This window comes from Dromiciops gliroides, chromosome 1, assembly GCF_019393635.1.
Source record: "Dromiciops gliroides isolate mDroGli1 chromosome 1, mDroGli1.pri, whole genome shotgun sequence".
NCBI lineage: Eukaryota > Metazoa > Chordata > Mammalia > Microbiotheria > Microbiotheriidae > Dromiciops > Dromiciops gliroides.
In genome coordinates, this window is record NC_057861.1 from 685,305,927 (window position 1) to 685,329,136 (window position 23,210).

The 23,210-nt window shown below is 36.6% G+C and overlaps 1 protein-coding gene across 1 annotated transcript in view; it reads left to right on the top strand.

Moving 5' to 3' along the window:
- Window positions 1–23,210, top strand: part of ABCA13 (ATP binding cassette subfamily A member 13) — a 506,393-nt gene that overhangs the window by 204,821 nt on the left and 278,362 nt on the right. The window contains exons 29-34 of the mRNA XM_044001141.1: window positions 1,581–1,757; window positions 2,578–2,884; window positions 14,117–14,231; window positions 17,001–17,330; window positions 19,433–19,502; window positions 22,666–22,797. Of these exons, the coding sequence (XP_043857076.1) occupies window positions 1,581–1,757; window positions 2,578–2,884; window positions 14,117–14,231; window positions 17,001–17,330; window positions 19,433–19,502; window positions 22,666–22,797 (1,131 nt within the window). The remainder of the gene's footprint in view (window positions 1–1,580; window positions 1,758–2,577; window positions 2,885–14,116; window positions 14,232–17,000; window positions 17,331–19,432; window positions 19,503–22,665; window positions 22,798–23,210) is intronic.

Genomic DNA, 23,210 nt, shown 5'->3' on the forward strand with positions numbered 1-23,210 from the left:
TTTAGAATTTTGAATGTGATCTACATCAGAGAAAAAAGAAAAAAAAAGCTAGGTTCTGAGACTTTCATTGCATAATTGACTTCTTTTATCCTCAGTTTGATATTTTGCATTTAATCTCAGTTTCCTTTATCTTGTCGGATTCATATGACCATTTCATATTTTCATTCTGTTTACACCTTCATTCTGTTATCCAAATTTGCTAAAATCTTTCTATTTCTGTCTGTGCCAAAGCACTCTCAATTCATTAAGGAGACATAAGAGAAAGGCCTTACTTGTTTCCTCTCAGAAACATTCACTATACTTACATCCTGAAAGATTATTTCCAAAGCATTTTTCTAATCATGTTAACCTGTCAAAAAATCTATTCAGAAGAACTCAATCCCTGGGCATGCCCAGACAATATTTTTTACTATATACAAAATTACCTGCATATACTTAAAATGAAAATAAGAAAAAATAAGAATAATAATTTAAAAATAAATGTTAACTGTGGTGCAGTGGATAGAGTAACAGGCCTTGAGTCAGGAAGATTCATCTTTTTGAATTTAAATCTGGCCTTGGATACTTATTATTGTCCCTGGGCAAGTCACTTAACCCTGTTTGCCTCAGTTTCTTTAGTTGTTAAATGATCTGAAGGAGGAAATGGTAAACTACTTCAGTATCTTTGCCAAGAAAACACCAAATGGGGCCACAAAGAATTGGACATGACTAAAAAATTCCTGAACAAGAAAAAAGTTAACATTGAACAGTATATTAGGACCCTTCAAAAATTGGGCTACTAGGGGGCAGCTAGGTGGTGCAGTGGATAACGCACTGGCCCTGGATTCAGGAGTACCTGAGTTCAAATCTGGCCTCAGACACTTGACACTTACTAGCTGTGTGACCCTGGGCAAATCACTTAACCCCCATTGCCCCACAAAAAAATAGGGCTACTACATTCTGTTTCTATTGGCTTATTTTAGAATGGGGAAAGATGGCTGGAAACTACTATCAGGCTTTACTTTCCAAGGCTTGCCTCTAGCTATCCATTTTCATCCTTTTACCTTTGTGTCAATATACTATTTTCTATTCACTATTTTTTTGTTTTGTTTTGTTGTGAGGCAATTGGGGTTAAGTGACTTGCCCAGAATCACACAGCTAGTAATTGTTAAGTGTCTGAGGTCGGATTTGAATTTAGGTCCTCCTGAATCCAGGGCTGGTGCTCTATCCACTGTGCCACCTAGCTGCCCCTTCTATTCAGTATTAATGAACTAAGGATTTCAGGGCATTAAAAAGTAGATATTCTTGTAGAAAAAAATGCTTTGAAACTATGTTTCAGGAGGTCTGGGAAGAGTGGAGGATGCAATCATTTTTATCCTATCAGAAACACTGAGGTTCAAAGAAAAGCTAAGAGTCTATGTAATATTGAGCAAGTCATTTAAACTCTGTGATTCAATTTCTTCTTCTGTAACATAAAGTGGTTGGATTAAATGACCTTAAAGGCCCTGCCTAGTCCTACAAACTCTTATTCTATGAATCAAGGAAATAGCAGGGGATTGACCCAGATAGATAATGTGTCCTAATTTGTTTACTTTTCTCAGCTGGGATGTTGGGCAAGATGTTTAATCACTCAAAGGCTGAACAGTTTCATTCTTTGGCCCAAATCATGGTAAACATCTCATCCTGTGTACTCCTAAATCGCTTCAAGCCCCTGGAGTCTGTGGAAATACTGGAGAGAGAAGCTCATGGGCTCATGCAACAAAACAATTTATTGGCTAGTAAGTAACTCTGGAGAACAGCTGTTATTTGGAAGATACCAGTTTGGATATATTGCCATTTTGCATATTTCTTTCTCAAAGTGTCTTACAATGGTATAGAGAGAAGTGAAAAATGCCTTCAAGATAAAAGAGAAAATAAAACAGAAGAAAAGCACAATGGTTTGATGAGAAGATATGGCTCATTCTTTCACCCCACAGAGAAAGCAATAAGAACTAATGATCTTTCCATCAGCTTGAGCCTTAATCCTATTCACTGGATTTGGTCTCACTGACTGTGAGACATCTTTTATGTTTTCACATCACACATGATAAATTATTTTTCCTGAGGTATAGAGTGATCCTTGTGATTTTTTCAACCAAACCTCTATTTTCATTGTGGTTTACCGGTATGCTCGAGCTTGCAGAATATAACACCATGGCTTATTTGTCGTCGTCTATTAGTTTTTTTAGTTATTCAGGTAAAAATGCTATAGTCTTTCAAATTCAGGTTGTCTCTGCATTTCATTGATTTTCTTTCACTGTTATCTCATTGGCAAAACCCAATGATTCCATGATTTGTATACATATCTAAAGCCCATTTGATTAATGCATTCAAAGCTATCTGTTTTTTGATGATATCTATCTTTTCTAGAAAGAAATTCTAACTAATTGAAAATTCTAATTCAATATGACAATTCGTTTGGAAAAAACCCCCAAATTTTTAATTTCTTTCCCTCAAGGAAAAAAAGACTTACGTATCTGATATCAGTTCTGGTCTTTGTGTGACCCATTGAAAGGACTAAACACTTTCCTTTTCCTTTTTTTTTTTTTCTTCTAATAGGCATTATATTCAACAGTTCCTCAAGAAGCAAGAGACATGGATCAGATGTTGTTGATCTCCCACACCATTTTATCTACACAATCAGAACCAGTGTTTTGTACAGTATGAGAACAGATTTGGTCAAAAACCCTTTGTGGAAATTCCATCCCCAAAGTCTTCCATCTGATGGGTTCAAATACAATTACATTTTTGTTCCCTTGCAAGACATGATTGAAAGAGCCATCATTTTGGTGCAAACTGGACTAGACACATTGACACCATCAATACAAGCCCAAGCCATGCCATATCCTTGCCATACCAGTGACTTGTAAGTTGAATTTCATACTTGATAGAAGACATAGGCTCTGAAGGCAGGAATGGTTTTGTTTCTGTCTGCATCCTCTGTGTCTACTAGAGTGCTTTATTCATGGTAGCAATTTAATAAGTGCTTGTTGAATTGATTTTTAATTGGGTTTTGCAGCCAGGATGTCCTGAAAAACTTTTTTATAACACAAAAAGGTTCACATGTAGATAATCAAAAAAAGATTATACTTCTGTATTTTTCCTAAGAAAGTGATGAATGCAATATTTTCAGAAAGCAAATCCTTTTAAATTCAATTTAATATCATTAAGACATTTTAGTGGCCATCAAACAATTTTACCATGAAAGTCTGGTCAAATGAATTCCATGAATTAGACATTAGGTCAATAGAATTGTGTTCCTAACTTTTCAACTGATTTGAAAAATAACCTTGACCATAATATTTTCATTTCTGTGTTTTAATTCCATTCAGCATGGATATACAGAACTGAACAAGACACAATCTCTGTCTTCCAGGAGTTTATATTGTAGGAGGGGAGAATAAGACAAATACACAAACATTATGATCTATTTTGTATCATAGTTAAGTGTATGAAAGAGGAAATCTTACTCATCCCCAGTGTTTCAGCTATTCCCTCTATTTAAATGTCTCTCAAATCTATATACTGAAACCCGATATTCTTTTGGAGTGCCAGATGCATATCTCCAGATTCCTATAGGACGTTTTCACTTGGATATTCAGCTTAACACCTAAAACTCTATATATCTCAAAGAAAGCTTATTTTCAGGTCTTCCTGAATCCAGGGCTAGGTGCTTTATCCACTGTGCTACCTAGCTGCCCCCATATGTTATATATTCTTTTTTTTTCTTTTTGGTGAGGCAATTGTGGTTAAGTGACTTGCCCAGGGTCACAGCTAGTAAGTGTGAAGGGTGTGAGGCCAGATTTGAACTCAGGTCCTCCTGAATCCAGGGCCAGTGCTCTATCTACTGCGCCATCTAGCTGCCCCCATATATTCTTTTTTTTGTTTTGGTTGGGCAATGAGGGTTAAGTGACTTCCCCAAGGTCATACAACTAGTAAGTGTCAAGTGTCTGAGGCTGGATTTGAACTCAGGACCTCCTGACTCCAGGGCTGGTGCTCTATCCACTGCACCACCTAGCTGCCCATCCCCCTATATTCTTTTTTTTTTTTAAAGTGAGGCAATTGGGGTTAAGTTACTTGTCCAGGGTCACACAGCTAGTAAGTGTTAAGTGTCTGAGGCTGGATTTGAACTCAGGTACTCTTGACTCCAGGGCCAGTGCTCTATCCACTGCGCCACCTAGCTGCCCCCCCCCCCTTTTTTTTTGGTGAGGCAATTGGGGTTAAATGACTTGCCCAGGGTCACACAGCTAGTAAGTGTTAAGTGTCTGAGGCTGGATTTGAACTCAGGTTCTCCTGACTCCAGGGCCAGTGCTCTATCCACTGCGCCATCTAGCTGCCCCCCATATATTCTTTGTTTTTTTTTTTTAATTTATTTTTATTTTTTATTTTTATTTTTATTTTTTTTTAGTGAGGCAATTGGGGTTAAGTGACTTGCCCAGGGTCACACAGCTAGTACCCCCATATATTCTTAATAGATTATAAACCAGGCCAGTAACTGTTACTCTGATCTTTTTGAGCTTTGCATTTGTCCCTGTGTCTAGATAAATAGAAGGGGAAAAATAAATTCTTATTGATTCAAATTGAATAAGATGCTCTGCAGAGTTATAAGTATGCATTTTTTATGCCTGGGCCAAAGTCAATAACTGGGATAGGAGCAAGGCAGACATATAGAGGATAGTCTTTCTATGGATGCAATCATGTTGGGAGAGGGAGCACATCATTCTTTTAATGTGGTGTGACAATTAATATCTCCTGGTACATCATAACAATGTTCTCATAAACCCCGTTCCCCAGTTTTTTTCTATGGTGGTAAAGACCTGAATGGACTCTCCAACATACTTGACTCCAGCATCTTCCCACTTAATATTGATGGGATTTGACTCCTGGAATGTGGTAATGGCTTTTCCATCGATCACCAGCTTTCTATTCTCAGCTTTGATAGCGACCTTGACCTTGCCATGGGTGGAAGCATATTGGAACATATGATATATGTAGTTGAAGTCAATGAAAGGATCATGATAGCCACAACATACACTCCACCCGAGGTCAATGTAGCCCTGGTCACCATGTGCCCAATACAGCCAAATCAATTTACTCTAACCTTCACTATCTTGTCTTAGGGATGCTGTAGCAGCAGATCTTGGTACTGTGTTTAGAAGAAGAGCTGAGAGCCAGCTGTTACTCTTTCTTTTTGGCTCTGGATTTCTCTCTGCTTCTCTGCTTTCAGCTACTGACTCTAGCTGGAGTATTTATTTGAGATGCTACCTCTAGTGGCCTCTGTGATTTCTCTCTCTCTGTCTTTCTCTCAAGTTTCAGAATTTTTTTAGTGAGGGAATCAGAAAAGAGAAAAAAACTCATAGCTCTTTTTTTTTTCTCCACAAGAGGAAGAACCCATCACTTTTCAGCATCTGTTTTTGAATTTACCTATTGAGTCTAGGTCTGAATCAAAGTCTAATGAGTCAGAATGCCATCTGATGTAGGGTTGGAAATTCAAAGAACCTCCTGATGAATGTCTTATAGGGCTCTTTCGTTCTAATTAGGGTGGGCTTTGCCAAAGAACCCCGCTAAGAACTATATAGGTCTGAGGCATTTGATTTTCCTTCAGGTCAAAGTGCTCTGGTTTTCCTATGCCAAGAAATAGTATGGGAAAGGGGAAGAACAAAAAAAGCCAGGTAAAGCTGCTTCTAGACATATTTCTCCATTTTATTCTTTGTTCCATATGCCTGTCTTTAGTGTATATATGTAATTAGTAACAAGCATCCAAGGCTTTGGGTTGCCCATTATATGTATAAATAGTGCTTGGAAAAAATTATATATATGCATATAGACATATACAGGCATATACACACACACACACACACATATATATGTAATTTAAGTGGCATGAGTCAACATAATATAATTATGTTTAAACATACTTAATAAATCTAAATAATAATATGCACAGATTTTGCTCAGAAGGCTACATAACCCTTCCCCTGTCAAGCCCTAATAATCTATTCCCTTTTTCTAGAAAGGTGGCAATAGGTTTTCTCTGTTACCTCCTTAAATTCATATTGAAGCATGAACTCTGAAATTTCGCAAGTAGAAATTAAAGAGTCCTTGTTGGGCCTTGACTGATTGATGACTCCCATGAGCCATTGTGTCTACCTTTTGATTTATCTTGAGAATAGCCAAGAGTGAAGGTTTGACAGTGAGTCAAATTTTAAGTATTACATTTCTTGTTTTTTTTTTTCTTTTTAAAAGTCAGCTTGAACCAGAGCAGATGGGTGAGAAGACTTCTACTTTTTAAATTTCTATGGATTTGCTAGGTTCTTAGGCCTCAAGTCTAATGGTAAAAGAAACAGTCTATTTGATCATTTAAATCCATCTAGGTTGTTACTAAATATTAATTATGAGCAACATAAATTGATATTTATTGATTACCTACACAATTCAAAGCTAAAAAGCTCCCCCACCTCAGCAGTTGTGCAGCATGAATCAATAATGAGCACTGGATTTGAATGAAGCAGGATTTTCTTCACTGATTTCTGATATGGGAAGGTATGTTGGAAAAGGCTCCAGAGTTGAATCCAAGAATCTGGGTTCAACTTCCAGTTCTTGCAATTCATACATATGTGACCTTGGGCAAGTCACAATCCCTCTGAGCCTCAATTTCCTCACTTGTAAAATTAGAAAATCAGAAGAGATGATCTGTAATACCTTTTCCACTTCAAATTCCAGGACAATAGCCCTGGGTCTTTTCAGTGCCAAAGTTTTTACCTCATATAAGAGGTAACTAGATCACATGGTGTGTAGACTGTTGAATTTAGAGTCAAGATGTCCAAAAAGGCATCCCTTCTTATATTCTCCTTTGTAGTTCCAATGCCTTTAAAGCTAGGATAAACTTCAGAGATTAAATAGTTCAACAGCCTTTATATATTGATGATGAAATGGAGGCTTGGAGAATATAAAAGATTTGCCCAAATTCACCCAACTAGTCAGTAGCTGTACTATTATTCAAACCTAGTTCCACTGACACTCAATCCTTGCATCCCTTTCTATACTGAATTGTCTCTCATCTTTTAAGTCAAATCTGAGGCTGCTTCTCTGACCTCTGGGTCAGGATGCTTCTTACTAACTGGATCCTTAATACAGTATTTAGTGAAAATACAGGATTCGACTCTAAAAATTTAAATAGGGAGCAGTTTGAGAGTAAATTGCTTATCTTCTCATGTCCTACTGACTTTCAAACTAACAAGATTTGTTCTTTAGTTGTTTAGTTGTTGTGGGTCTAACTCTTCATGACAGCATTTGTGGTTTTCTTGGCAAAGATATTGGAGTGGTTTGCCATTTCCTTCTACAGTTCATTTTTCAAATAAGGAACTGAGACAGAGTTAAATTACTTGCCCAAGGTCACATAGCTAGTAAGTGTCTGAAGCTAGATTTGAACTCAAGAAGATGAGTCTTCCTGACTTCAGGCCCAGACTCTATCCACTGTGTCAACTTGGAGACAATTCATTTATACTTCCCTAAGAAGTAGTTTGTTTCTAAGAATATTAGACACAATCCTTCTGTTTCAATACAAAGTCTTTTCCATAACCGTGTAAAATAAAAACTTTTATGTTTTAGGCCCATGAATCCTAAATGTCCCCTATACAGTGATTAGTTTTTATTATAAGAAGAATGAAGACTAGCAGTTCTTTTAAAGGTCTATTTCAAATTACCTTGTTATTGAGCTCTATTGCTTGAGACACTGGAGATTCATTTCAAAGACAGATGTTCCTTTCCAGGTGTTTCCTACCTGGCAGTATGCTCTCCTTTGTAGTTCTCCATCATCACCCCATGTTCCAGGTACATTTGTCTGCCACCCCAATTTCCAGCTTCCTTTTGTTTATTTTCTTCCCCCATTCGATTGGCCAGCTTCTTGAGGCAGGAGTGATCTTTCTTTTTCATATTGGATCTCCTAGTGCTTATTTATCATCTTAATCTTATCATTTAACATTTATCCCAGTGCCTATTGTATGATAGTTACTTTAGAGATGCTTGATGACTTAATCTGTATGGATTCAATCTGGTCAAATTATCTTAAGACAAGAATGGGAAAAAGAAAGAATCTATACATAAGGTAGAGTGGCAAGGGCAGCAGAGGAACTTGGTTTGAATTGCATCTGCTACTTGCTACCAGTGCTACATTGAGCAAGTCACTTAATCCATCTGGGCCTGATGTTCCTTATCTGGAAAATTAGAAATTGCAATATATTTAGAGTTTGTAGAGACCAAGTTCCATTGATCCTAGGCCAAATGTTTGTTTGTTTGTTTGTTTGTTTGTTTGTTTTTGTTGAGGCAATTGGGGTTAAGTGACTTGCCCAGGGTCACACAGCTAGTAAGTGTTAAGTGTCTGAAGCCCAATTTGAACTCAGGTCCTCCTGACTCCAGGGCCAGTGCTCTATCCACTGTGCCACCTAACTGCCCCAATCTTGACTTTTTTTTGGTGGGGTAATGGGGTTAAGTGACTTGCCCAAGGTCACACAGCTAGTAAGTGTCAAGTGTCTGAGGCTGGATTTGAACTTAGGTCCTCCTGAATCCAAGGCCAGTGCTTTATCCACTACAACATCTAGCTGCCAACAATCCTAGGCCAAATTTAAAAAAAAATACTTGAGAGAAACAAAGGACTATGATCCTCTTTAACTTGGTCATGAAGCCAAGAATGTTCAGTGGAAGAATGACTTTATTTGCTTATTTCTTGGTGTTTTTGAATCTTGACTTAGATGAGTATTTGAAGTACTTGATGCTATGATACTCCATTTGTGTGCTTTGGAGAGGAAAAGAAAGGAAGGGAATGAAAATTGGAAGTGAGGAATAATTCTATAGTTGAGTTCTATTTGGAGAAATTGGACTAATATTATCTTGTTTCATGTCAGTAAGCCAATACTTCTGTAGTGATTTTTCCATGACAAAATGAAGTATTCAATTTTACAGGCATTTATTACATTTCTATTATGTGTAATATCTGTGGCATAGTTGGGGATTCAAAGAGAAAATGAAAAGTCCCTGCCATGAAGAATCTTATTGTATTGAGAGTTGGTGGAGAGAACGTAGTCAACAAGTATTTAATAAGCATCTAATCTATGCTGGCCTTTTATATGTTGGTGATACAATGAAAGTAAAAGAAATATTTCCTACTCTTAAGGAGCTCATGACCTAATGGGGGCAATATTCAAATAATTATATATAAGGAAGATATATAGAGGATAAACTGGAGGGAGACTCTAGCACTAAGGGGGATCAGGAAATGTTTCTTTAGAAGATGAGGTTTTAGTTGAGTCTAGAAGGTAGAAGGTAGTCAGGGTAGCCAGGAGGCAGAGATAAAGAGAGACAGAGGAGAGGAGAGGAGAGGAGAGGAAAGGAGAGGGGAGGGGAGGGGAGGGAGAGGGGGAAGGACAATTTTAGAATTGGGAGAGTTGGGAAATGGAGGAACAGCAAGGAAGTCAGTGTCACAGCATCACAGAGTATATGGAGAAGAGTAAGGTATATGACTGGAAAGGTAGGAAAGAGCCAGGTTGCAAAGGTCTTTAAAAGCAAGAGGATTTTATATTTGGTCCTGTAGGCAATAGGGAGTCTCTGGAATTTATATTCATTTTCCTGGAGTAACAACTTTAGTCTATTTTTGTAGTTATCCATATTTGCCACTTGGTTCTTTTATTTCTGTCTCACCTTCTATTGGTAGGAATATAAGAAAAATGAAAAATACCCCTACATAAATTAGAACTAAGGATCATTGAAAAATTGAGTCTTTCTATCGTTCACAAAAAAAGGAATTGTAAATTCATTTCTGTTTTAAATGTCTGTTGAGGGCAGAGCAAACAGAAATTATTGTAAACTAAGCTTAGGAGAATAATTTTTAAATTTTTAGGTGAAAATTATGTTATAAAGTGGAAAAATTTAAGAGAATGATCAAGGGCTAGCAAACTAAACAACTTTGATTAAGCTTTTCCTGTATAGGGGGAAATTGGCAATATTACCCATCGAGATCATCTACCAAGCATTTTAGAAATGAATTTGTATGCTTCTTCCAAAGGTTGGCCTTTGAAGAAGAAGGAAAATATGATTGGCTGGTGTTTCCTTCCATGAGCATGATATCATATCTATTATAAAGGCTGAGTCATATTTGCAGATAATAATTATTTCTTCATTTACTGGAATCTGGTTTCTGTAAGAATATGCAATGTGACAGGATGAAGAGTCATCACTTCTACTCACACTTTATAAAACATAGGGAACTGAATAACAAATAGGCAAACTTTTCCAACCTCAAAAATAGACTAAGAATTGTTTTAATTATATGGGTCATTTACGTTTTATTACCATAGTACATTGTGTTATTTCCAGAAGAACATGTGGTATTTATTAGTATGGCACAACTGGATATTATTTATGACATTTTCTGCATATGTATATTTACCTGCTCTAAAAACTATGTGAAAAATGAGATGTCAATTGTTTAAAATACAAAAAAAATCATAAAATGGAATAATCTAAAACACTCAATTTTTCTCAAAATAAATCATATCTCAGATACTAACTAAATATAAAATAATAATAAAAGTATAAATATATAAATAAATAATAAAAGTATAAATATAAAATAAAAATTAGATACATAATAGCAAAAGCAAAAATAATTATGGTAATTATAATATTCACTTTTATTTATGCTTGTCTTCCTTATAGTTTTCTAAGTCAAAAATAGAAAAACTTTAATCATTCGAAACATTTTTTACCTTTTAGTTGTCCTTTCCATTTTTGTTATGTGTTACACATACATTCAATAGCTACTTATAGTTCTAGAAAATAAAAAAAAATCCAACAACCATGAGCCCAATTCACATATATAATAGAATTCTATAATTAGAGCACAAGGGACCTTAAGAGATCATAAATTCTAATCCTTGTTTTGCAGATGAAGAAACCGACACTCACTGATCTGTCCATGGTCAGTTGCATAGGTAGTAAGTGTTGGAAGTAGAATTTGAACCCAAGTTTTTCTGATTAAAGTTTAATACTTTATCTTCTATGCCATATTGAGCAATGGTTTGAACCTACATTATTACACTTTAAAGGCAAGGCTCTTTCTAATTAGACCACATTGTTTCTTTTCATAATATAAATGAGAACAGACGTTACAAGAAGCCTTTCCAGAAGCAACCAGATGTTTCATTGAAAATCCATAACCAATTTATAATGGTGTGTTCAAATTATGAAATGTTGTGATGTATTGTAGTGGGGTTATAAAAAAATTAGATTATTGTAAAATGAGGAGAAAAAAACCTTATAGTTTAAGAATTGGTTGATGGCTTTACAACCATGTCCAAAGGAAAACAAAAGAACCAGACTGTTGAGCCCTGTTAATTAAAATTACTCTACGGCGCAGCTAGATGGCACAGTGGATAAAGCACCAGCCCTGGATTCAGGAAGACCTGAGTTTAAATCTGGCCTCAGACACTTGACACTTACTATCTGTGTGACCCTGGGCAAGTCACTTTACCCCCCCCCCCCTTACACTGCAAGGAAACAAAAAACAAACAACAACAAAAACTACCCTAGAGTAAGAAAGGGTGAATTGTATTTTAGCATAAATATATATTTGAAATCTCCCATTTCTATGCCTAAATCCATGGCTAGAGAGTGTCAGAAATAATGCTATGACTTCGTATTACCAGGAATTCTGTCATTTTCCTTGTAGCTATCATTATACCCTCAATCAAGAGCTTTCTTTATCTAGGAAGAGAATAACTAGTCTCCCAGGAGCTCTAATAGACTATTGCTGTTGTATCCCATCTAGGTCAAAATTTGATAAATGTTGAGAATGTTGGTTACATATTTGTCCTTTATTAGCAGTATCTTCTAAGATACATAGTAAGATACATAGTAGAGGATTTTACTGAAAGCCATGAAGCCCTGGTTGTATGACCTAAATGCCACTTAACCTTAATGGTTACCCACTGCCAAATGGATAGAACATTGGCTTCAGCAAGACAGGTTCCACTCTTTACTCTGGCACTTATTAGCTGTTTGACCTTGGAAAGGATAGTTAACCTCTTTTAATCTCTTCTATAAAATGAGGGATTTGGATTAGACAGCCTCTTAAATTCCTTCTAATTTTAAATTTCAATCACAAGTCCAGTCCCTTTCTCCTTCCCTCTCAGAAATGAAAGGATAGACCTGTATGCAGAATGATTTTTTCTTCCAAAAATAAAGAATTTTTAAAATATCAAAATAAGCCACTTCCCAGACACTAAAGTGGGGGTTCTTCATCTTTTTGTATGTTATGGAATCCTTTTGCTTTTCTGCAGGTGAACTATGGAGTTTTTCAACTGACTGTTTTCTGTGCTCAGAAGTTCTAGAGAGTTTTCATGAATGATTTTTTTCATTATTGTATTCAGGTTTCTTGACTTGTCATGTTCTTCTGAGAGACATATATTCCTTAAATTGTCTCTGCATCTTGTATGAGATCCACACGTTTTGCTTGTATGAAGAATGTTGTCTGTTAATGTTACTATTTTTGCTTCTCTTCTTCCAGATTGTCCTCCACTTCTGTGTGTTTAAATTCCCAATCAGTTATTTTCTCTCTTTCTTTTACCCCCACAGATTCAAGTTTTTCTATTCTGCCAGTTATTGCTGCTATGTAGGCCATAAATTCTGCTCTCTCATTTCTCATTTCTTTTAAACCGCTTAGGAACAATGTATTGTGGTTCCATGTTCTCCTAAAAATCCATAGGGATCTGATATAGGTTATATATATATATACATAATATACATATTTATACATATATATATATATATACATAATAACATTAAACATATTTCTGCATTAATCTAGGGGAGGGGGAAGGGAGGGGAGGGAGGGAGAAAAATCTGAAATTGGAAAGCTTGTATAAACAAATGTTGAGAACTATTCTTACATATAACTGGAAAAAAGTAAAATACTTTTATCAGAAAAAAAATCCATAGGGATCTTCTGCCTTATCCAGTGTTGAATTTTTAAAGAAAGTATTTGTTGATAGAAGTCTGAACTAGTTTATTAGATTTAGAGACTATATTTCCTTCTATTGTTAATGTCTTCCCTGTTGGTTCATTTACTTAAGCTTAAGGTCTTCGAGTTTTCTTCTTCCTGGTATCTATGGGAGTTTCAGGCTCTCCCCCCTCCCCTTTTTTTCTTTTATTACTCACTTTCTAACTCCTTCCCTACTGATGGTGGTTTCTTTAGCTAGCTATTGGAACTCACAGTGGACAAATTATTGTTCACCAGTCTAGGTATCAGTCTAAATATTATTTGGAAAGGACAGAACAGGCCCCAGCTGGATGTTGGGTTTTTTTCTTCAGGTATATCAAGGGACCACACAGTCCACCTTCCCCCCCCCCCCACCAACTCCCCCCTCCCCGTTTTCTCCATTCCCCAGTTCTCTTGCTCAACAATACCAAGCACTGCCAGGCTGCTACTATTTAAACTTGGGGAATATTTTTGATGTTTGGAGTTTTCATGTTTATGGTTCTAGAAAAAGAGGGGGGTCAGTATGCCAAATTACATTCTATTGCAATCCTGCCTATTATGTTGGCTTGTACCACATTGTTGCAGAAAGTAAGGGGTACTGAGTAAGCTGGAACTAGGTGTCAGTTCATAGAGCTGTTAACTTCATTTGGTTCTTAGTGTCTTAGACCACAGAGACAGCTGAAAATTGTTTTATATCGTGTATAGTTTTTATTTTGGAAAAGTTTGAGAGACCAAGAGGATCAGAGAAAATATCAATTTTTCCACTTTTCTGGGCATGTGACCTAGAAATTCTTTTTTGCTTTTCTTTATATACTCAGAGGACATGGCACATAGTAAATGTTCAATGTTTCTTGATTTTACTTGGCTTTGGCAGTTGGGGAAAACCTTGGAATCATAATGTTTTTAAATGCAAAAATACACAGGATCACAATGGAAATCATTCATATTGAAATACAGTTAACGATTTTTAAAAGGTCATGAACATGAACACATACACCTATACCAAAAGGGTATTGTCCTTTAGCTCTGACTGTTGATACTTACGGATATTTCTTTTGTTTACAGATTCTTGAACAATGTTGGCTTCTTCTTTCCATTGATAATGATGCTGACATGGATGGTATCTGTAGCCAGTATGGTCCGAAAGCTGGTTTATGAAAGAGAAATTCGTCTTGAAGAGGTATCATTATTTAGCCACAAATGTAGAACTGGTTGGGACCAAGAGGGAAATGAAAAAAATGAATACTGCAAGAGAGCACCGGCTTTTAGGTTGAAGAATCTGGACCTGAGGCCCAGTGCTGATAATTCCTACCTGTATGACCATGGGAAAATCTTTTTAAATTACTCTCTGCCTTAGTTTCCTCATCTGTAAAAATGAAGGTATTCAGGTTGATCATCTCTAAGATCTCTTGCAGTTCTTTTTTTTTTTTTTTTTTTTTTTTTTTTTTTTTTTTTTTTGCGGGGCAATGGGGGTTAAGTGACTTGCCCAGGGTCACACAGCTAGTAATTGTCAAGTGTCTGAGGCCAGATTTGAACTCAGGTATTCCTGAATCCAGGGCCGGTGCTCTATCCACTGCTCCACCTAGCTGCCCCTCTCTTGCAGTTCTAAATCCCATCATCCTATTACTATACAGTTCCATGGAGGTTGATGTGATGTAGAAGAAAAAAAAAAATTGGACCTTAGTTTGAGGTCTAATTCTGACACCATCTAAGTCCACCTGGGTATGTTACAGCATTGATTGCCTCATCTGTAAAATGGGAATAATAATACTTGCACTTCCGTCCTCATAAGAATATTGCGAGGAAGAAGCTTTGTAAACCTAAAAGTAGAGTAGACATGGATATGGTTGAATCAAATGTATCTGTTTTGTATTCACTCCAGTCTCTGGGTTTCTGATTTAGAGTCTTGCTGACAAGTCACATTCTCAGGAAAACTGCCTTAAGTTGGAGCCTCAACCCCTGCTGGCACAAAAAGGCTTCTTTCTTTTGAGATTAAGGAGTACTGACAAAGAATGGAGACATTGGAATAAAAATCTAGCTGTCTTTAGTGGAGAATGTTGCTCCCTCAGCAAATTCTCAAAAGTTTCTCAAGAGTATGGAGGGCCAGAATTAGGAAGAACACCATCTGTCGGATAGATACCTAGCTTTTGACATTGATGGTGAGAAGGGATACTTGGTTTTCCTCTTTTGGTCATGCTGCATTTCATGAATTGAAATAATGTTCAAGCTAGTTTTAATTAAAAATGTTCATGTCCTAAAATATCTTCATAGGAAAGAGCTATATCACAGCCTTATCATATGCTATTATGGTCTCACTGAGGCAGAATGAAGATATCATTGATTCACTTGACAGATGGGGAAATAAAAATTGTGATTTGGCCACTTGACCTGGCCCTAAAGCACATACAAAATGTGCTACATTCATGACCTCATTTGAATTTTACAATAGTCTTGGGAGTTAGTGCGGTGGGAATATTTTCCTGTTTTATAGATGAGGAAACTGAGTCTTGGAGAGGAACAATGATTTGCTTGTGGTCAAACATAGGTAGCATGTATCAGATGTAGGATTTGATCTCAAGGTCCTTCTGACTTCTTTCCTCTGTAACACATTGCCTCTCAACTCATTTGCTTTTGACACATCTATAGACACTGAAAGTTTGTACTTAACTCTTAACACTTAACTCTTGTGTATGTGTTTTTAATTTTTTTTGTGAATTTAGGATTTACCTCTCAAATTATATTATGAAACTCTTGTGGGCATGGGCTATACTTGTTTTATACTTCTTAGCATCTTCTACTGCATGTAGCACAGTAACTGATGGATAGTAGATACTTGAAAATGTTTATCCGATTTTTCTTCATTTCATGTATAGTAAACTAAAAATTCAGAGAAAAAGTAAATTTTATTTGGAGGATTTTTAATTAATGAATTGATTTCATTATTTTTATACCTTTTCCTAATGACATAATGGGACCGATCTTATTTTTCTTTAAGATTAGAAGACATTATGTCTGAAGAGTTAAGGAGGAATTTGTATTTGTTATACACTTTTTGGCCCTTCACCCTTCTCTTCTTCCCCCATGTTAAAACAAATCCTCCTAAGCCAACAACAACAAAAATGGGATTCTTTGAGGTAAATATGACCGATTTATCTTTCCACCATATTCTGATTTCCCTCTCAGTTCACCTGCTAAGAAGTCTAGTATTTTTGCTATACCTGAAGGGACAGCAGTGCGGGGACCAATTTTTAATTGGGGAGTGTTAGCTAAGCGGCTCGCCGCAATATTGGGCCAAGGAAGGAGACCTGCGGCAGCCTCCCTCAAAACAGAACAGGATTTATTTTAACAAGAATGAACTTAAAAACACAAACAGGATCAGTAGGATCAAGGGAAAGGAAATAAAATGGGGAAAGGGAAATTATACAACCTGATAAAACACCACCGCCCAGGAATCAGCTGAGAATACACTGCAGCCTCTTCCAGCACCTTCCAGCTTCCAGCTAGAATGTGGAAAAAAAACACCTCCCTTCTCCTAGCCCCCGCCCCCCCCCCAATCCCCAGCCAATTGGCTGGCTGCTCTGACAGCACATGACTTCCCTCACTAGGCTTCCAATCATTATAATTTTGCCAGGTCCATGTAGGCTTTGCGAGTGGTGATGAGGTGAGGTGCCAGCACGGCTGCAACCAGTGGGTGGAGCACCCTGCGGTTTGCGGAGCCCCAGGCCAGTGCACGCTGAGGTTTTTCTTTCAAATTCTAGCCAAAAGATGGGGTCATAAAAACCTCAAATGACAATTAATTCTTTACAGCAGAGATCATCTTGTTCACTGTCTTTATTTAAAAAGTGAGGAAATTGAGGACCAATATTGTTCTTTTTTTCTGTTCAATAACCCCCTATTCTTTCTCAGATTTTCATTGCTAATGGTAATTTAGGATTCTTTCTCTTGACAGTATATGAGGATGATGGGTGTCCACCCCACTGTTTATTTCCTCGCCTGGTTTCTGGAGAACATCATCATGCTTATTATAAGCAGCTGTGCTCTGGCCATCATCCTGAAAACAAGTGGCATCTTTGCACATAGCAATGCTATCATCATTTTCCTTTTCCTCCTGGATTTCGGAGTTTCAGTCGTCATGCTTAGCTTCTTACTCAGTGCGTTTTTCAGCAATGCCAATACCGCAGCCCTGTGTACTAGTTTGGTGTATATGATCAGCTTTTTGCCGTACATAATTCTCTTGGTCCTACACAACCACTTAAGTTTTGCTATTCAGACAGTTCTGGTAAGTCTACTTTTCCCCTCTCCCAGCAAAACAAAACAACAAACAACCTTATAGTTTAGTCATTTTGGGGGCCACTTCAGGAGAGCTAATATGTATAATAGCTGCAAGACTGGTTTTGAAGATAAAAATAAAGATCTGGGCTTAAGGCCTAACTCTGACTTTTCATATTAGCTGTTTAGCCTTGGGATAAGTCCTTTAATGTCTCAGGCTCCAAATAGCATTCTTAAGACAATAAATTGGAGAACAGTTGCTGATCTGAATGGATGGACAAACCTTCTACACTGGGAGTTCCCTACTCAGATGGATTTATGGGTGGTGCCAAAAAATCAATGACAACAATAAAAACCCTTTTAAAGGTCTCCTTTTCATTATTCTGCTCAGAGATCCAAGCCCGGCAGCCACGAGTCTGTGAGATTACAATGATTTTGCAGGGTGACAGCCTGTTGAATGTTATCATTATTAATGTAATAGAGGATACTGTATGGAGATACCCTGGGAACTCAGCAGCATCCAAAAGAGAACACTAAGCTGTAGCATATTAGATTTTTTTTTTTTGCATGAAACAAAAAAGAGAGATTTCTAAAGACATTTGATAAGTGCAGACCTAAGCATTCCATTGAACTACTTGTGAATCATATTATGTTAATGGGAGTGATCACTCCTTTAGCAATGTCAAAATCGTTCATTTAAAATGTACCTACTGAAAAAAAGTATTTCTCTTCAGATATTTATATAACTTCTATTTTATTTCTAAAATTTCACTCTAAAAAAAGGAAAAGAAGAGAACAAAAAGAAGGGAGGAATAAAGGAAAGAAAGAAAGAAGGAAAGGGAAAGAAAATTAATCTATATTAAACTGTCATATAAAAAAAAACACTGTGGGGGGCTGCTAGGTGGCACAGTGGATAAAGCACCCACCCTGGATTCAGGAGGACCTGAGTTCAAATCCGACCTCAGACAATTGACACTTAGTAGCTGTGTGACCCTGGGCAAGTCACATAACCCTCATTGCCCCACAAAAAAACCAAAACCAAAATAAAAAACAAAACACTTTAGCCAAGCATACAAAAAGTTGTAATTAAATGAAGGAACATAAACATTTGGACAGAGTGCTGATCCTGGAATTAGAAAGAAATAGTTCAAAAATTACCAGCCATGTGACCCTCATTAAATTACAATCTCTTTGTAATTCAGGCAAATCTCTAGAACTTCTCTACCAAGTCTTCTCTGTCTTAGTGTTTTGCTAGGATGATTGGTCTTGTGTAATTAATTAATATCAAGGCTCCCAACATACTCATTACTTCACACTGGAATTTGTACCACCTGCTATTAAAATAATGACGATACCTTTCTATTTATTATTGTGTTATTAACTAGGCGTGTTCAATGGTATCCAAGAGAAATAGAAAAAAAATCATAAACTATTTGGAAAAAAGAATATAGTCAATACCTATTATTATTGTTTAAAATCCAGTCCATATGATTTTTTCCCTCTATTGATGCAAAGATTTTAAGGATTTTATTCAGCAATTTTTTTTGTCTACTTCCATCTGTAATTAAAAGACTAGACTAGCCATCTCCTTCTGATAACATTATATTCTTGAGCTTGAAATGCTTTTTTTTGTCTTTTCTATTGTAGTAAAGTATATTTGCCCTTTCCAGTGGATAAAATAATATTTCTTTACAATAGAATTCCTTTCCAGCAGATAGTGCTCTGTTCATTCCATTATTCTGCCTCTAGTGAGCTCTAGGGCATTCACTTATTTTAAAAAAAGGCACTTTATTCTTTTTTCTGCTGATATATTTTATGTATTTTCAACATGTAGTACATTGGATTTATGATACTTCAAGCACTGCAGAAAAGTGAAATAATTCCTTTTAACATTAATAACTAACTTGTTATCACTCTTTTAAAAATGGGTTGGCATTCTGTTAAATTTTTCAGGTTCAGAAATTTAAATTGTAGCCCAGAGCAACTGTTTGGTTCATCTGAATGTGAATGGTTCACTGTTTCTCAAGCTGAATTTATTCTTATACCTGCTCTTTTATTCAATGAAAAACGCTAATGTATCTCTTTTCATCTTTTCTCTATCAATTGGTACAGTGTTTTCTATCTACAACTGCCTTTGGGCAAGGTGTATTTTTCATTACATTCTTAGAAGGACAAGAGGCAGGTAAGAGCATGGATTTTTCCTGAAGTGGCTTTTAATGATTAAGACTTAAAAATAACCTATTTTGGAAATTTATGAGTTTTAATATATTATTTATGATTTAGTAAAAAGAAAGAATCTTCATTTAATAATGGATAGGTTTTAAATAATGACTTTTTTTTTTTTTACTGTTTTTATGGTTTCCTTTTTTCTGTGGTAAAAGTGGAAATATAAATTACTTCTATCCTCCCTCATATTTTGCCTTTTACTGTCTTTAATCACATATTTCCCCTCTCCCTTATCCTCCTATTTTGTAAACATCTTTCATGTTTATCCTCATCTTAATTTTTCTCTTTTGCTTTGAGATTTTAACTATGATTGCCAAGAGAGACTCCTTAGGGATTTTTAGAAGATATATGGGAAGAATGTGCTTTTTCTGTATCAAAGCAAATATAAGGTTATATTAATAATGATGCAAGTGACCCTTGTTCCTAGTCTGGTTGGGGTGAGGAGGTCATGAAGAATAAACTAGCATTTCCTTTTCTCCTTTATCTACCTGTTTCTATCTTCATTTCTCTTTTCTTTGTTTTTCTCCCGCTTTCTCTGGGCTGGGACCATATATTGCTTGGGGCTGAGCTTGGCTGACAGTGAATTATGGTAAGACAAATGTAATGTGGAGGGTGGGGAGGGTTGGTCCAGTATGCTTCCAACTCTTTGGAGGAAAGGAGATGCAGAAATAACAAACTGGAGCTAAAACTGCCACCTAATAATTTTTTCCTTCCAGACCCAAGGTGCTTAAGTCTCAAAGGAAAAACTTAAGGTGAAAGTAGACCTATAGGTTTATGTATCACACTTTATTCTCTAATGTTGCCCTGGATTAAGTCGTATGAATACCAAAAAAGATAAACAACTTAAATTTTAACCTGTGGGTAAAGCATCTCTCCTTCCCCCTAACCCACCCTCCCTCCCTCCCTCCCTCTCTCTCTCTCTCTCTCTCTCTCTCTCTCTCTCTCTCTCTCTCTCTCTCTCTCTCTCTCTCTCTCACACACACACACACACACACACACTCACTCACTCTCTCTCTCTCTCTCACTCACTGGAGCAGCTCATGACTGAAAGACTGGCCATTATATGATATATTTTGTCCACAGAAATTTATGTTTTAAGGTACAGAGGGGTTTTGAAATGCATTGATTTTAGACATACCTACATTGATTAAATCACAGATTTTTGAAATATTAAAACAAAATAGACATTTATCATGTGGCTATACAAGCGTGCTTATATTCACAAAATTTTATAGATCTCAATTACTGATATAATATTAGATTCATTTCTGAACAATTAAGAATACATATTTTAAACGTTCCTCAAAATGATAAAGATATGGTAACTAGCTTTTAGTCTTCTTGGTTCTTTCTGTGACCTAGAGGTCCAGGTGGGAAGGGGTACAGGAAACAAGTATTTATTAAGTGCCTACAATGTGCCAGTCACTGTGCTTCCCTCTACATTTCATTACCCACAGTCACTGTGGCAAATTGTTACCTTTCCCGTCATCTCCCTACTGCACCCACATCCTACAATTATACAATTATATTGAAAAAAACAACAACCCCTGAATCTCCTAAAAATGAACTCCTAAACCATGCATCGTGTTTCTCAAAAATCTCAGTATCGTCACCTACATCCTCTTTTTTCTCCTCTGGTTCGTAGAAGTGGTAGCCCTACTCCTTCTTGAAGTGAAGTGCTCTACTTCAGTGCCTGATCCTATGCCCTTCCACCACCTCTTGGACCGTGCTCTAGCAATTATTTTCTCTTTCTCCTTCTGTCTCCGTTTCTTTTTTCTCTAATTTCACAATGTTCAATAACACTTTCTAATCTGTCCCCAGGAATAATCAGGCAATCCACATTTTTAAAAGCCTTTCTTTGTTGCTTACGGTCCATCTACCCAATCATACCAACTCTCTCATTCTCTTCATAGTCAAACTTCTGGAAAATATTACCTACACTCTATGCTTTCACTTCTTCATTATTCAGAATGTCCTCAATATCTTCACCTCCCCACACTAATCTACTACTGTCAGTTAATCTATAATAGCCAAATCAAAAGTCCTTCTTTCCATGTCAGATCCTCCTTCATCTATCTGCAGTATATGCCACCAACCCCTCTCTCCTAGATAATCTTTTCCACATCATTTCAGAGACATGAGGATCTGATTCTTCTGTCTTTCTCAGAATACTTTATCTCCTTTGCTGGTTCTTTACTTCTTCCTGACTCCTTTAGGTGGCTATTCCCAATTGTGCCATCTATGCTATTCAGTTTGATGTCTTCCCTTGGGTATCATATTAACTCCTGATGTTTTGAAATCATCAGATTATCTCCAGAGTGTTTTTGTTAGCCTCTTCCTCACTTCTGAGTTTCTGTTATTCTCCTTTATGTGACTACAGGACTGCTGCATCTGAATGTATTACTATCATAGTCTCAAAATCAGCATATCTCACATGAAGGTAGTTTTCTAGCCTCATAAAATTTGTTCTTTATTCTGACTTCACTAATTTTCCCCGAGGACCCATCATTTACCTGGTCTCCAAAGATGGAAACCTTAGTATCATCTTTGGCCACTCCCTTACCATCACAATATCTCTCAAATCTTTTCCCTTTATTCTATTCTTTTCCTACTTTTGGCACCCAAATCAAAGCTTTTATGTCTGGACTTTTGCCATAGTCTTCTAACCATTCTTCCTTCTCCTTTCTCAATTTTTACATTTTTTCCTTCATACCACTTCCAAACTAATTTTCCTTATGCTTATATCTGGTTGTTTCATGCTCAGAAATCTTCAGTGGCTCCCTATTGTTAGAGGGAAGCTCAGACTCCATTGACTAATATTCAAGGCTCTTCACAATCTAATGCTATTCCAACTTTCTTCTATATCATGTCACTTCAGTCAAATTGAATATCTGTCTCCCAAATGCATGCTGTAGTTTTTTTTACTGTTTTGCTCATCCTTTATTGAATATTGCTCAAATGGTTTAATGTTGATCTAACTTTTCATTTGAAGAACTCTTATTAACATTCCTTTTGTTTAGATCTGTTCAGTGGTCCAGTTATTGATGTGCTTATCACCCCAAGACATATAGTAAAAGGAGATGTGAAGATGTGGCTCTGACCTTTTTCTTTATTACTAGGGATTCAGTGGAATAATATGTACCAATCTCTGGAACAAGGAGACATGACATTTGGCTGGGTGTGCTGGATGATTCTCTTTGATTCAATGGCTTATTTTATATGTGGATGGTACTTCAGTAATTTGATTCCTGGTAAGAATTCTGAGACCTAAAACAAAAGAAAATTAACCTTCACGGAAAAAAGACATGAAATAAAAGGAAATATTGCAGAAAGCAAAATTTCAAAATGAGGGAAATGGTAAAATATTCTAAGGAGGATTTGAAAACTGATGATGAGGGGCAGCAAGATGGCACAGTGGATAGAGCACAGGCCCTGGAGTCAGGAGTACCTGAGTTCAAATCCAGCCTCAGACACTTAGCACTTACTAGCTGTGTGACCCTGGGCAAGTCACTTAACTCTAATTGCCTCTCACACACACACACACCCACACACAAAACCAAAAAATCAAAAACCAAAACAAAACTGATGATGACCGAATTTACACAGAATCATTAATAAAATTGTAAGTTGGGGGCAGCTAGGTGGCGCAGTGGATAGAGCACTG